This window comes from Acomys minous (genome assembly GCF_964271855.1).
Source record: "Acomys minous genome assembly, chromosome: 1".
In the NCBI taxonomy this organism is placed as follows: domain Eukaryota; kingdom Metazoa; phylum Chordata; class Mammalia; order Rodentia; family Muridae; genus Acomys; species Acomys minous.
The window spans coordinates 34,159,532-34,174,703 of NC_140483.1; the positions used below are offsets into that span (position 1 = coordinate 34,159,532).

A 15,172-nucleotide genomic window follows, 5' to 3' on the forward strand; every position below is an offset into this window, starting at 1 on the left:
GTCTTTGGGGTGGGGTGGAGGAAAGCTGTATCTTCTGAGGTAGCCCAGATCTTCCCTTCTTCAACTTTAAACTACACGGGGACAACATGGAGAACTTCAAACTAGATTGTTCCTGAGTCAGCCTGAGGTGTATTCTTGGATTCATTACTAACTAGCTCTCAGACTCTAATCCTAATAGTGCAATTCTAGGTACCATACTGTGGGAAGTGAGGACGCATGTAATTCAGCTCAGAAACTGAGCATGTGTCATAAAAAACTTAAGGAATTAATACATCAGATTATTTCTCTGTATAAAAGCAACAATATGATTGCCTCCCCTTCCTGCTTCCCCTTACATTTTGTATTTAGCATAGGACGACAGCAGCAAATGTGCAAGTAAAGAATTAATTCCTTTTCTGCTCCTTTGTAGCACTATAGGTACTTCCATACTGTGATATGGGCATTAGTGTCAAGTCATCACACTACATTCACACTACATACATTGTGATGACACCAAGTAACTTATTAGACTGTCGAATAGTGTCTCAGCTATAATGTAAACATTCACATGTCCACTGAACAAAATACTATTGATGCCTAATATGAACCAGACATAATGCTAGTTACTGAAAATATGGTACTAAGGCCCAGGCAAGAGTAAACACGCATAACAGAGCAAGTATAATAATAAGCAAATAGAAAACAAATAACAAAATAATTACAGAGCATGTAACCTGTGGAGGCGACAATGATGCTGTCTGTTAAGAATATATAATGGTGACAGAGGGTTGTTTTGGTGATAAGAAAGTGTTCTTAGCTAGGAAGAGAGAGAAGGGCCCAATTAAGAGAATAGCACTTCAATCAGGAAGATGCCACCCGAGTCTCGGTGGCAGGAAAGATCTTGTGCTGCACCTGCAATTCTCACCCCAGAGTACGTGAAGACCACTTAAAAACATGACTGTGGTGGTGAATGGTATAGAAGAAAATGGAGTTGTGTAATGTAGGATCTTGTGGGCTAATATGAAGAATTTGGGCTTTAATTAATTAAATATTTTGTTTTGCTACCAGAAACAAATTAAATGCTCTACAAAGGAAATGTTACAATGTGATTTATTCACGATTTTTAAAAAATTTCCTCTAATTGGTACTTGCTGGCTGGGTATGAAAAAGGGTACAGAAGAGTAGACATTTACCTGGAAAGCAAGAGAATGTCTTTGTCAAAGTAAATCTATGGCTCCAAAGATGCTGAGACCCTGGGACAAATTCCAGGGATACCTGCAAGGAGGAACTCACAGGGCATACTGATGGATTATGTGAGACCAGATGGGGTTGGGGGGAAATGTAAGATTGAGAGAGTGTAATCAGCAGTGTCTCCTGTGTTTCAAGTTGGAGCAATGAGGTAGATGGTGATGTCATTCACTGTGCTGAGGATGTCTGAGGGGGAGTACATGCAGAGAGGTAGAACCCACTAAGGAATAATAGTCCACACCATGTAGGTGAGATTTGAAGGTAACCTTATATTGATAAGTATTCTTCTACACCAAGACTAGTTCTTCATTCTTCAGCATCTTTATCCATAAATGCTATTATTCATGAGAGACTCCCCACTGTAGACACCAGATGCCCTTGATTGGCAAAGACATGATAATTCTCTTGGACCCAGAAACCATACTCTTATTTTTCTCCGAGGGAACATAAATATGACTTTTGAAAAGTCTTCAGCAGTGATAGAAAAATGGGGTAGACTCATGTTTGCCTTGAGCAACATCAATCAAACGTGAAGCCAAGTTTTGATTACAAGATCTTTCTTTCTGGCAGGAGTGTTAGGAGGAGAAAAGGCACAGCTGGGTTTTCAACAGTAGGTGGGTACCATGAGCTCTGGAAATTGGAAAAAGGCACCTTTCAACTTGGAAATTGTGGTGATTTGTCTGGAGGAGTTAGAAAGAAAATAAATACAAACCTTAGCCTAACCCCAGATCCTCATGATGCCATTTACAAAGTAGGGAATTAGAGAGCAAGCTCACCCGGCTCACAACCCTTGCCAAAAAGCTGGATGCTCAGCACAGCCCAGAAGGAATGGCTGCAGGCTTGTTAGGTGAATGCTTTTATTCTCTTTTTCTTGTAATTATGGCTTACTTTTAGCATAGGAAGGAGAAGAAATTGTAGGAGTTTGCCAGCCTCATTGCTTACAAAAACTATGGACAGATTAAAAAATATATACCATGCAGATGCTGAGATCAAGTTCTATGATAGAATAATTGCTTAACATACAAAAGGCTTTGGGTTTTATCCCAAAAACTGCAGGAATCAAAGGGATGGAGGCAAAGAGGGAAAGTAGGGACAGAAGGACGATAGAGTCTTAGGCCAATCCCGAGAGATTTGGTTCAGTATGCCTGATAATCTAGATTTTCGAAATAACTCCTCCTTGACTCTGGTAAGGTTACAGATTTCACTGGAAACCCATTTGTCTAATGTTTGGGGTGTTGAATGCTTCAGACTCTACTCTGGCTGTAGCTGGGTGACTTGGAAAAGTCACCTACTTGGTCACTAGTATTAGTTTCCTATAGAAGGCAACACTTTTAACTTCCCTTACCCCAGTGGGATGAAGAAAATACAGAGAGTGGGGTAGATTTGAGTAGAATGTGTTACACAAAAGGCAATGGAATGGAATTTGAAAGAAGTCTTGTACTCTGTCTTGGGGAGGATCTGTCTGTATGGATTGGTTCACTGCCCACTGCTATCATGCCTTGAAATGTGGATCCCTTCACACTGTGGCTTCAAAGAGTCTCTTGGCTCCAGATTTACACATACTGTCTGAAAGAAGCAGGCTGTTAGGAATAAAACCCATTTTTTGTTTTCATGAATTGTCCTATAATAGTGACACCACCAAATCAGGAGAAATGAACAGGCAGCTATCACAAGGGGGAGCTCAAGATCACGCCACCAACGTGTCTTGGTTTTAAGAGTTGCAGTAAGAGTAACAGTAGCCCAAATGGCTTAAACAACTGACTGGCACCCATTCCTCACAGTTCTCGATGGCAGCATTGGTCCATCTCTTCTCTGAGAACACTCTTTCTTGTTTGCAAATGTTCTTGTTGCCATATTCTCATATGGAAGAGTGTAGACAAGGTAGGCAAGCTTTTGTGCCCACTTCATTTCAGGGCTCTAGTGCCATGATGAGGGTGCCATCTTAACACCTGATTACTCCTCCATTGCCTCCCTCCTAATGGAATGACACTGAGGATTAAGGTTTTGCCACAAACTGGGGAGTTGCCAAAGGGACAATCATCTTGTCTATAATAGTAACTGAATAAAGCAAAGTAGGTGGGATGTTTTAGGCTCCAGTTCCTCTCAGAGATGCCTGAAAAAGAAACCAAGTTTCTTGGAGCTAGAAATAATCCAAGGCACTCTGATTTTCTAATATAATCATTGTGTCTTTGGAATGCAAGAAAATAGCCAGAAAGGTCCCATGGCCCACAGGATCCATACCAGGACTCTGAAGACCAGGGCCATTAACTGTCACTCTACAGGTAGGCGTGGTCAGCAGATTCAAGCACCCCAACTACCAGGCCATGAGGAACTGGCTGGATGCTTTGGAAGCAGTCTGGGGGTGAGGCCTAAACATTGTCATCTGATGGCAAGGTACAGCTGCTGAAAAATAAGCAAAGACCCAGGAGAGGGCTATTGTAATGGTTAATCTCTGTGCTCTACGTTATTACATGAAGAACTACCTAGCACATTAGTGAGGCGCAGCTTTGCACACATCTGCAAGTGTTTCTAGAGAACTTTAGTTGATGAAAAAAGTACTGGGGGAAAGACACTCCCCAAATGTGATTGGCACCATCCCGTGGTATGGAGTCAGGACTGAATAAAAAGAAGAAAAGGAGAAAGCCAGCTGAACGCCAGCATTTTCCTTTCTCTGCTTCCTGATCTTGGGCAATGTGGTCAAACATCCTCCTGCTGCCATGGACAGTGTTTGTCACATGTCCTTGCCTGTTCTGCCACCACAGACTGCATTCCTCTCATCTGCAGGCAGACTCTTCCTCCTCTTTTGACATTACTTTTCCTCAGGTGCTTGGCGAGAAAGGAACGAACGCAGTCATGTAAAACCATCTATTCTCCAAAGGAACAGAAACCACATGACAGAGGAGACTCCATGAAGCTTGGAGAAGTGTAGGGATTCTTACAAAAGAACCAAATTGCCTAGGAAATAGGAGTGCCTCCCCTAATACATGCCCAGCCCGGGGACCTCAGTCTCAACTGTGCTGCTTCTCTTTCTACCACACGTCAGTCCTCTTCTTCTTCGTGTTGATGCTGGTTTGCAGCACAGGTCCTGTCACACTGTGTGGGTACAACCCCAAACACCCAAACTCCCTCCTGCCAATCCAAGTTTATTCTGTCTAGTCTCACCTCTGAGGTTATTAAATTGGCAAGGAAACGCATGAACTCGACATTCTTGAATCATTCCTCACTCTGGGCAAGGAGAGGGAAGACTTGTTTCCATGGTTGAACTATTTCAACCAATTCAGAGAAAAATACCACATGAAGTAAAAATATCATTCTGGCCAAGCCCGGGTTTTCCTTTGTAACCACACTGACATACAAGGATTGATTGTCCAACCTTGCTTCCTTCTTGGTGTCAGTGGTATTGCTGGCTCTTTGCATTTGAGAAATGCCAGTTCGCCGGAGATGTGGGAAGGGTCTCAACTGTGGGAGGTGGGAGAAAGAAGGGACTTCCCTGGAGGATTCTAACTCCACAGGGCAACAAAAAAGTAAAAAAAAAAAAAGACACCCAACTAGACTTTAAGAGGGTATAAATAGGAGTCTCATTACAGTAAAGTAAGCTGCAAACCTTTTGCTAGAAAACAATTTTGGAAGCCATTTTTAAGTATCACCATTGTTGTGGGAAAGAATTCACATACTAAATACTACCGTGGCACACTCTCATTTGCATACAGGTCTACCATGAACACAGCTAATGTATGCTCCTAAAATCCTTGTGTAACACACCACCTTCTAAGGAGATATCACTAAAGCACGTTGTTCAAATTGTTTGAAAGCAAATGCGTTTGCAGTGTAAGGTCTTGGGAAAGGAAGTTAGCATCACAGTGCATTTCTTTATCTGTAAAGTGGGCCTAAAACGAGAGGTTTTTTTTCTGAGGGTTACGCCGAGTTGGTAGATTTGTCTTGCAGTGTATCTGATGGTCTTCATTGCAATTCAGTGATTTAAAAATCAAGCAGTTATTTAGCTCCTAGAGTAGGATTCCTAAAAATTGACAACAAGAAAATGACACAGCCGCTACCTTCTGTGAGTTTCCAACCCAGTGGGGGGAAACTGATTTTTACATTCATGTAACAGAACGATCCTTGTTTCTCTGATAAAAATGAAAGAATATTGTGAGCACACAGAAGGCACTGCACGATTGTTAGTTAACAGAATATATGGAATGGGTGCATATCTTAATGTCAACATGAGCTTATGACACTAGAAAATGTCATTTTCATGTTCTCGGTATGTGGCACAAGGGTATAATCCTAGTAAGTGTTGGTAAGAGGACTCAGGAGTTCAGTGTCACCCTTATCTACTCAGAGGCCAGCTTGGATTACAAAAGACCCTGTCTCAAAACACAAAAATGCATGTATGCACATACATGTGTCTCTGTCTCTCTGTCTCTCTGTCTCTCTGTCTCTCTGTCTCTGTCTCTGTCTCTGTCTGTCTGTCTGTCTGTCTGTCTGTCTGTCTGTCTCTCTCTCTCTCTCTCTCTCTCTCTCTCTCTCTCTCACAGAAAGAAAGCAGATGCCAATTTAAAGCCACCATCTATGTGATGGAGAGAGCCAGTGACCAAAAGATTATTTCTATTTTGAATTACAAGCTTATCTGTAACCACAAGTTTTGTGAATCAGAAGTAGATATGTTAAAATAGCCAAACTGGAAAGCACCTTCCCATTGCTGTGAGTCAGAGGGGAGTGGAATGGAATTTGCAGCAACAGGAACCCCAGTGCTTTTGATTCCCATCCATCTGAAACAAGTCTCTGGTCAGGGGCCATGTCTGGGCCTGAGGTGGAGGGGCAGATCTTCCAGGAGAGCGTTGAGGCGTGCCTGCTGAAGGATCTGGGAAAAGGCATGAGCCTACTCCAGGGAAAAATGAACATGTAAACAAACAAAGCAGAGATAGTGAAGAGTGGAGAAATTGTCTCTTGATGGTCAGGAAAGCCTCTGTTTCAGAACAATACATTGCCAAACTCTTTCTCCTCAAAGAAGCAACGAGTGCTAACAATTTCATCAAACACATCACCACAGAATGGGAGATCTCCAGATTATATCTGACTTGTCCCCTGAGTGTGTGACAACTCTGCTGTACTATGAAGCATATGGTATCTTCCAGTGTGCATAGACATGAAACTTTGCCCATAAACAGTCTAGGTACTGTGCTATTTATCAATGCTCTTAGGAGTAGCCAGTCAAATATACAAGACCTCCTACCACTGCTAATCCACAAACACCACTAGTTTCAACTTCATGACCCACAATGGGACATTTAGCTATATAGAGCCAATTGTCCTACTTTTCTTATTCCGTGTGTGTGTGTGTATGTGTGTATGTGTTGTCTCATACATATGACATGACATGTATGGGGGTCAAAGAACAATGTTGATAATCAGCTCTCTCTTTTGAGCATATAGGTTGCAGTATTCAACTGAGGTCATCAAGTTTGGTACCTTGACCCACTGAGCCATGTCACTGGCCTTTGCTAATTGTTGTCACTTATTTCTAAGGGCTCGGTCTTTTCTTAATGGGCTGCTTGTTTTCATATCTTATTAGCAAATTCCTAAAGATACAATGCTTGGATGATGGAACCTGGGAACAAGGGAGCTGCGTCCCGGTGGTTTGTGAGCCTCCTCCTCCTGTTTTTGAAGGCATGTACGAATGTACTGACGGCTTCAAGCTGGGCAGCCAGTGTGTACTCAACTGTAACCAGGAAAAGGAAAGGGTAAGGCAGACTCTATGAATTTCATTTGCATGAGACTGTGCTCTCCTCTATATGACCATGGTCAGGACATGACTACTAAGAAGTGAGTTGAAAAACCCAGTAGGCAGGTCCTCATGCAGCTAGGCTCTAATGAGATTCATTTATGTCATTCCATAGAGAGTTCCTAATAGTGTTAGTGTTTTGGAGCATTCCCTTCCAAATTCAGAGTTTTCTTTGAGATAAGGGGAAGAAACCAATGAGTAGGGCACCAGGGTTCATTTCAAACTATTCAAGGATCCTGATTTGGTAAAGCAGTCAACACTCAAGCATGTACTGACCTAACATGGGTAGGAATGCAGGAGTTGTGATTTTTTTTTTTTGTAGTAGAACAAAGTTCCAAACAAAAACATGGATTGTTGAGCAAGGCATATTGAAGTGCTGTTGAACTATTACCCTCCAAAGGATGCTGGCCCAAGTCTGAACTAAAATCCACAGCCTTATCATGATTGTATGACTAAAGCTCAGTTTTGTTTTAGATGCTTTTCAAGTACCACACACACATACATGAGACAGGAAGTCAAGTAGACTTTGGAGGCAAAAATCAATGGCCTTCCCTTGATATGTCCTTAACTTAGTATCCAGGACTTCAAGATACACACTGCAGAACAGATATGAAATGAATGGACCACAAAATCAGATCCAATGTCATCAGACATGCCGGTGTGGACCAACTGGCTAGGATAGGATGGAGTTCACCGGGCAAAGGCAGAGTTAATGGTGGGTCTGTACTTCCTCTCTGCGGTTTATGGTTTTTAATGTCCTCTGTGTTCCATCCACGTAGAGTATACTTTGATTGTTTGGGGGAGGGGCACAGGATGAGTCAAGAGTTATACCAGGCAGCAGACATGAGGAGAAAGGGAATAGACTTCACACAGGATTAAAAGCAGCAAGAATGTGTGCATTTTAGTAGAAAGACAAAAACATACCTTTAGGAAAATTATTAATTACTTTCACTACACAGAAATCACCTTGAAAAAAATCTCAGTGTTTTCCACAAGCAACATTTGTGTGATTATATACACACATCAGGGCAAAACAACATCATATGGGGAGAAATTTTTTCCAAATCACATCAAGCACACAGCTCTGGTCAGTAGTTTCTTATATCCTAATAGCTGAAGGAGAAGATGATGGTGGTAAGTTTCATGAATGGAAAATATTGTTTATGATTTTTTCACATGGAAGCAGCAAGAAGTTGTCTTCAGATTCCCATTTGCTCCTTCCTCCTCCCTTTCTTCCTGTATTCCTTCCTTCCTTTTCTTTTCTTCTTTCTCTTACTTCTTTTGTCCTTTTTAACTCTGCTTTTTGTTCTAATCATTGTTTAGCCCACGTTCCAGAAATGAGAGTCATTTAGTCAGAGCACTTTCCCCCTCTCACAACGAAATTAACACAATAACAAGAGCGGTGCTCTTTGTCTGCCATGTTCTAGGTTCCCATCCTTTGCACTGAGGAGGGGCTGTGGTCCCAGGAGTTCAAGTTGTGTGAAAACCTGCAAGGGGAATGCCCGCCACTCACTTCGGAGCTCAATTCTGTGGAGTACCAATGTGAACAGGGATACGGGATCGGTAAGCGTGGGCCTCTGCTCATGTCAGCCACTTAGCTTTGGGACTGAGAGTGCATTCTTCTGTGGCTGGGTGTGTAGCTCTGAAAGGAGAGATAAGAATGAACAGCCGTGCCCCAGTGATGCTGGGCTCCTGTATTACCTCCGTTGTTGCAGAAAGGATGGCCTGAGACAGCACTCACTCCTGTGAGTTTTCAGTCTTTCTGTACAGAGGACAGCGTTCTAGAGCAGGTGGGCAGGCGCTTACTCAAGTAATTGCAGTTAAAATTGTTTGCAATCTGAGCTGACTTAGAGTAAGGTTAATTCAACTTTACCCAAACTGACCCTATGCACTGAAGAAAAGAGTTGTAACTTGTGGGAAACCGTATGAAATTGTGCCGAAATTCTGAGTTACACAGACCTGAAAATTTCTTAGGGCAGTCTAACCCACATGATGTAAATGTGAACAGTATGAGTTAATTGGAAAACTCAGTGATTTTTGAATTGATTCTTCACTGTGTTCCAAATATCTGTGCCATGATGTCTTGAGCTCAGGCTGGGATTATCAGCAAGCTCAGATGTCTCTTCAATGGTATTTCATGAACATTCTCACCCTCAAAACTGCTGATTTCTACATAAAATATTATACATATATTTTGGCTCTTAAAAGTGATGGAGCTTAAAAACATTATTTATCTAAAAATATGGACAATGAAATTTTAAAAGAAAGTTAGAGATTATATAATTTGTAGATGAGGGAATAGAGGACCCCAAGAATTTACTCAAATAGGTTTCTTGGTTCTTCATGTAACGCTATTCAGTGTGCCAACTGAGAGGATAGGATAGCCCAGTGGAAACTTAGTAATCTCTGCACCCCTCCCCCTGCTCCTGCCCCAGCTCTTTAAGCTCCAAGGTAACAGTTGCTGGGAAATCAGAATAATATTAAATATATTTAAAGGGCTAGCCGGTATCATGATTTGAGGATGTGGGGGTCTGGTAAGCAAGGAATTGATCTTTTCATTGTTGAATGACTCAGTGTTACATCAATTCCTAAGGAGAGGATGTACTACCAGGCAGAGGAGGTGGCACTTTCCAAAGGCAAAGAGTTAACTTGCCACACTGGCTCTTGCCCAGCTCACATAACAGTATTCCTACAGGTGCAAAGGAGGTAGATGTCAGCCCTGTCTATAACTACCATGATGCTATGGACTGTAATGTAGAATGCAAGCGCTGAAAAAGACTGGAAAATTCATGTCTCTGCTACACATTTCCGTTCCTTTAGGTGCAGTGTGTTCCCCACTGTGTGTAATCCCTCCTAGCGACCCTGTGATACTACCAGAGAATGTGACTACTGACACTCTGGAGCACTGGATGGAACCTGTCAGAGTCCAGGTGAGGAAAGAGGCAGTTTTGTGTGTTGTGGACGTTAAGGCTGCTGACCAATACCCAACTGCAGGACATTCCCTGGGAGAGCTTAGAGGCTCTCCAAATATCCTGGTATCAAACAGCCACCTGGATGACTCCCATGGTCAGAGATAAACTATCAAGTAAGAAAAGGAGAAAAGTGGTTGAGGAAATTTAGAAAAGGGCCATTTAAAGGGTAAGATAGAAAGAAGGCCCAGAGACATAAACAGCGGGGAAGAAAATAATGAGAACAAGACAGGAAACAATAAGGTAAACTGAGGGAATATGTAAAAATAGGAGGAGGAAAGAGAAAAGCTAGATTAGAAAAGGTCCAAGTAAACTGCACATGGGGAGAAGGAGGGAGGCAGACAGGTGAGAACAGGATTTACGTTGCCATGCTTCCCCCTCTTTCTGAACCCTCAACCCCGACCCCAGGTACTCTGCTCTTTAAATCCATAAGCAAACTCTGTTCTGTCTCTGGTCTCTTCTCTAGGCGTCCCTTGACATCTCCACCCTCCAGAAGGCTCAACAGACTCTCTTTCTGTCACTAGTCTTTCCATCTCAGTCTCCGTGTGAGGAAAGCTCTCCTCCCTCTCTCTCCTCAGAGCCTCTTCCAAACCAGATTTTGTCTCTAGAATCCACAGCACGTGAGACTAATACCAACTGTACAAAACCTTCATCATCTTCAAAGACCCTGTCCTCTGAGACTCACGTTGCAGACTCTTCCAAGTCCTGGAGCACTCTAGCTCTCAGGGTGTAGATGCTCCAGATAACACCCCATTAGAATGCTCATCCATTTTCACATCCATCGTCTGATCCTTCTAAGACCTGTACAGTCTGATCGATACCTTCTTTCCTCCACTTTCCTGCCTCTCTGTCTCCCTCACTTTTCTTAGATGACTAACTTTTTGACTGTGGCCTCCTCTTGCCTAGCTTCTGAGGACACACTGACCTGCATCTCAGGACAGCTGCCTTGCTGGTTCCTTCTGGCCACAAGGTTCTCCCGATATCTGCACCCTTTGTACCTCTACTTCTTTCACAGTTGGACTCAATTGTTATAAAGTCCTATCTTTGTCTCTTCTGGCTAAAATTTTAGCTTATTTTACTGGTACATTATTTTTTTTCCTCCTTGGGCCTTACTAGCAGACATTATGTATATTTACTTACTAATTCTGTAACTAGAATGAAATGAGGGATAACGTCTCTTTGTCCATTGCTACATACTTCGATTCCCAGAGCAGTGCCTAGGAAATGCTAAGTGTTCAATAGCTATTTGTAAAGTGAATAAAAGCAAAGAAAAGAAAATGGACATTATTTTGTTGTGAGTTGTGGCTTCTTAGAATGGGGGGCGAGATGAAATAGGACTGCTATATTAGACTGTTCAATTACATCCTTGCAAGCCTCTCTCTATAAATTCACTAATACGTGGACTCTGGATTTACACATTTTGTTCATAAATTATTCTCTACTTTTTCCTTTACCTCACTAGCTTGGGCCCTGATGTGATATTTACTGTTAACTACGGGGCTGCTATTTGGTTCAGATTTTATTTTTATGTAAAATGTACTAATTTGACATTCAAAAACAATGTGTTACACAATTACTTGCAAATTTGTAGATTTTGACAGAAATTGTCCAGATGTGATATTGAGGCATCGGGAAAGCACTATATGGTCTTGGCGTTTAAAACACGTTTCATTTTAAAGATTTGATTTGCATTCGTGTGAATATGTGTGTATATATGCTAAGTGTGTAAGAGTGGCCACAGGGTCCAGAGGACAACATTGGATGCCTTGGAACGAGACGTACAGGTGGTTGTGAGCTGTCTGATGTGGGTGCTGGGAACTGAATTCTGGTCCTCCGTAAGAGCAAAAAACATTTTTATGCACTGAGTTATCCATCCTGAATTTTTTTTTATACACACCTGAATTCTGCTAGTCACCAGCTGTATAGTCTCAGACCATCTGTTCATTGTTCTGGCTCTCTAATTCTTCATGTAAATGTGTGGGAATCGTATGCATTTCCATGGATTACCTCAGAATCAAAGGTGAACCCTATGGGAAGACTGTAAATCAACCAATCCCCAGGAATCTTTCTCAGTCAGTTTTCAAGCAAGGAAACTTACCTTACTTGTGCCCACCTCTTGTCATTCTTAGTGATACTTCCTTCCTCTTTAGGATGAGCAGATATGTAGAGTGTTGGGGGAGTGGGGGGCCAAGTTGCAGTTAGGGGAGCTCTTGTCATGAGTGTGTATTGCTATGGAAAACAAAATAAAGTAAATTAGCTCCTTCTAACAACTTAAGGGGGAAAATGAGATAATTTTAAAAGTGCATATTATAAGACTAATTTATTTTTAACTTATAAGAATAATTTATTCTTGAAAAATAACACAGTAGTCAGAATTTGACAAGTTGAAAACATAACAATATTTTATGTGTTTCTATATTCCAAATCAGTATTCTTCACACCAAAATAAAATCAAACCAAATAGCAATCCAATAGTTAATAGTAAATATCACCACGAGGCAAAACAAGGTATTACCAAGGCTCTTTATTGATTATCAATTCTTCTATTAATGCTACATTAGGCAGCATTGCTTACAAAGCAGTTAAGAGTGCTATGCATTTAGGAAACTCAAACTGTATTGTAAAATATAAATTAGAAAGGTCAATGGATCTAATGAAAAGAATGAGATGATTGGTATATCATCCCTGGAGACATCTATGATGAGACTATGTTCCAGCCACTGATAAGCTCATGGATTCTGTCATTTTCTGGCACTCAGAGGTTCACTAGGGGTGCAAAATCTAACCTTGTCTTCATAAATAAGAAGAAATACCTCATAAATCCAAACAATTAGTTAGATAAAAACTCTGTATTTTGAATAAAACCCTGTAACCCAAATTGAATGTCTTGGGGTTGTTCTGTGTTGGACCCAGTCTTCAGTTTGAGTGTCCTTTTAAGTCACTTGGGCAGTATATTTTTAAAAATGTAAATATTATATTCTCCTAAAGGCTGGGATGCCTTGGAATGCATAAGAATATTTATCACATATATCCTAGCAATTCCACCAAACACCTCAAGTGTAATAAATCATTGCACTTACAAATAAGATAATTGCATCATAAATATTTAGAGTTTAAGAACACCTACTTTGAGTAGAGTTTATTTGTTTAGTAAATAATTCTTGCCTCTTTCATGGAACTCACTTCTGTCTATCATATGACAAATCATTTTGCATCTAACAAGACTACAGAGAAAAGAGCTAAATTATATTCTTTTTCAATTCTGCTTCAAATGACTTCTTTCTTTGTAACAAGAGTGATCACTTCTATGTAAGTCATTCTTTATTGTCTCCAAACGCTCATTTATATCCATTACTATTCATATACATGAGTCAAAGCATATATCATTACATATAATGTAATTATATGTGTAAACACATTATATATTATATATATTGAATCACATCACGAATGAGCTCAGAGAGATTCTATTATCTTTATTTTACATATACATTGTTAGCTAATCTTTCCAAAATTTCACGGTTGTGAAGAAGTGTGTAAAATTTTTAAGCAATGATCTTGACTCCAAGTTGTATGACAACCCCCATATTACTACACCCACAGCAGTGTCTTCCTTCTAAGTCTCTGCTTGGGATAGTTTTCCTACCAAACAGAATAAGTCATTCTTGTCAACCATGAGAAACACCCACTGGACATTTCCTTCCCTTATCATGACATCTAAAAAGATCATTTAAAGAGAGATATTTCCCTATAACAATACTTTTATTTCTTTGTGACAGAATTTGGTGTTTTGTTTTGCTTTTACAGAGCAGTGAAATATGCTTTCGGATGTCTGTCATTTATTTTCCCTTCTCTAGAGGGCAGATTGCTTTTTATTCTTGCAAATGATGCCTGGGTTTTAGAATGCTATACACTTTATTAAAAGATTTATTTCTTAAGACTTAGGTTGTCTGAGGTTTTGATGAAAAATACCTCCAAGAACATCTGACATCCAAAGAGAAAGAATAAGGTGGTTGGCTCTCAGAAGCCTCTGTATATTTCCTTCCCTTCAAAGGGAAGGAAATACTATCTATCTTGCAGTGTTCTTATAAAAGTTAAAGAAAAGCACACATGAAACACCCAGCAGTTTCCAGTACATGTTTATTATATTTAAATGCTATTTTAATTTATTTAGATAAATATTACTCTTTTAAAATACCCTCCATCTCTGTACAGCTTGTACCAGCTAGTTCCATGGAACAAAAAAAAATATTGTTCCATGGTTTGTGTGTGTGTGTATGTGTGTGTGTGTGTGTGTGTGTGTGTGTGTGTGTGTGTGTGTGTGTGTGTGTAGATAAATGTTTGGATATCATTGGATAACTAGAGAGTGTCTGCTCGAGATTTCTGGTTGCACTACCTTTGACTAAGGAAACAATTTCTTTTCTTTTTTGTTCTTTTTGCTTTGAATTTTCGAGACAAGGTTTCACTGTATAGCTTTGGCTGACCTGGAACTCACTCTGTAGACCATGCTGGCCTCGAAATCAGAGTTCCACATGCTTTGCCTCCATATAAGGATGGAATAATTGCACGCACGTGTACATAAGCACACAATCACACACAATTACATTCAAGTTTTACAAGAACATATTTCCTACAGGAGGCAGCAGATCAAATTTCAAATTCCAGATGGGCATTCTGTATCTCTGACACAGTAACCAAGCAGTGACATCTAACAAGAGAGGCATGGTGCTGTGTACTGAGTCAGTATTAATGCCATAGTTCATGCCCAGCACCCAGACATGGCCTTCTGCCTGCTGTTTCCTTACAGCTGCCTTTACTTCCCAATAGTCCAGAGTCTCCAAGATGCTTGAGAGTGTGGGACAAACTCGTCTGACAACAAGCACTTTGCTATTTTCAAGTCTCCATGTTTTCTTTTCTTGGTTTTTCTCTTTTTCTTTCATTTGTCATTCTAATCCTAATTTCACACCGAACACAAAGGGTTATCAAAGAGGATAGACATCTCCGTCATCCTACTGTCACTTTCTCTATGACTGTAGAATAAACATGGTGGCTGCAGGAAAGCAAAGTGATTGCTTCCAAAGCCCAGGACATCTATCATCGCCTCTCACGCCCGCATTATTTTGTCTCACAAATTCCTACTTCAGAGACCAAAGAATGCCTCCCCTTCTGTTTTTTTAAACTACTATCATAA

The 15,172-nt window shown here is 40.7% G+C and overlaps 1 protein-coding gene across 3 annotated transcripts in view; it reads left to right on the forward strand.

Annotated features, from left to right (window-relative positions):
• PAPPA2 (pappalysin 2) overlaps positions 1–15,172 on the forward strand; it is a 232,112-nt gene that overhangs the window by 174,738 nt on the left and 42,202 nt on the right. For all 3 annotated transcript variants that reach the window (XM_084794567.1, XM_084794566.1, XM_084794568.1), the window contains exons 18-20: positions 6,803–6,971; positions 8,440–8,575; positions 9,833–9,942. In XM_084794567.1, the coding sequence (XP_084650693.1) occupies positions 6,803–6,971; positions 8,440–8,575; positions 9,833–9,942 (415 nt within the window). The remainder of the gene's footprint in view (positions 1–6,802; positions 6,972–8,439; positions 8,576–9,832; positions 9,943–15,172) is intronic.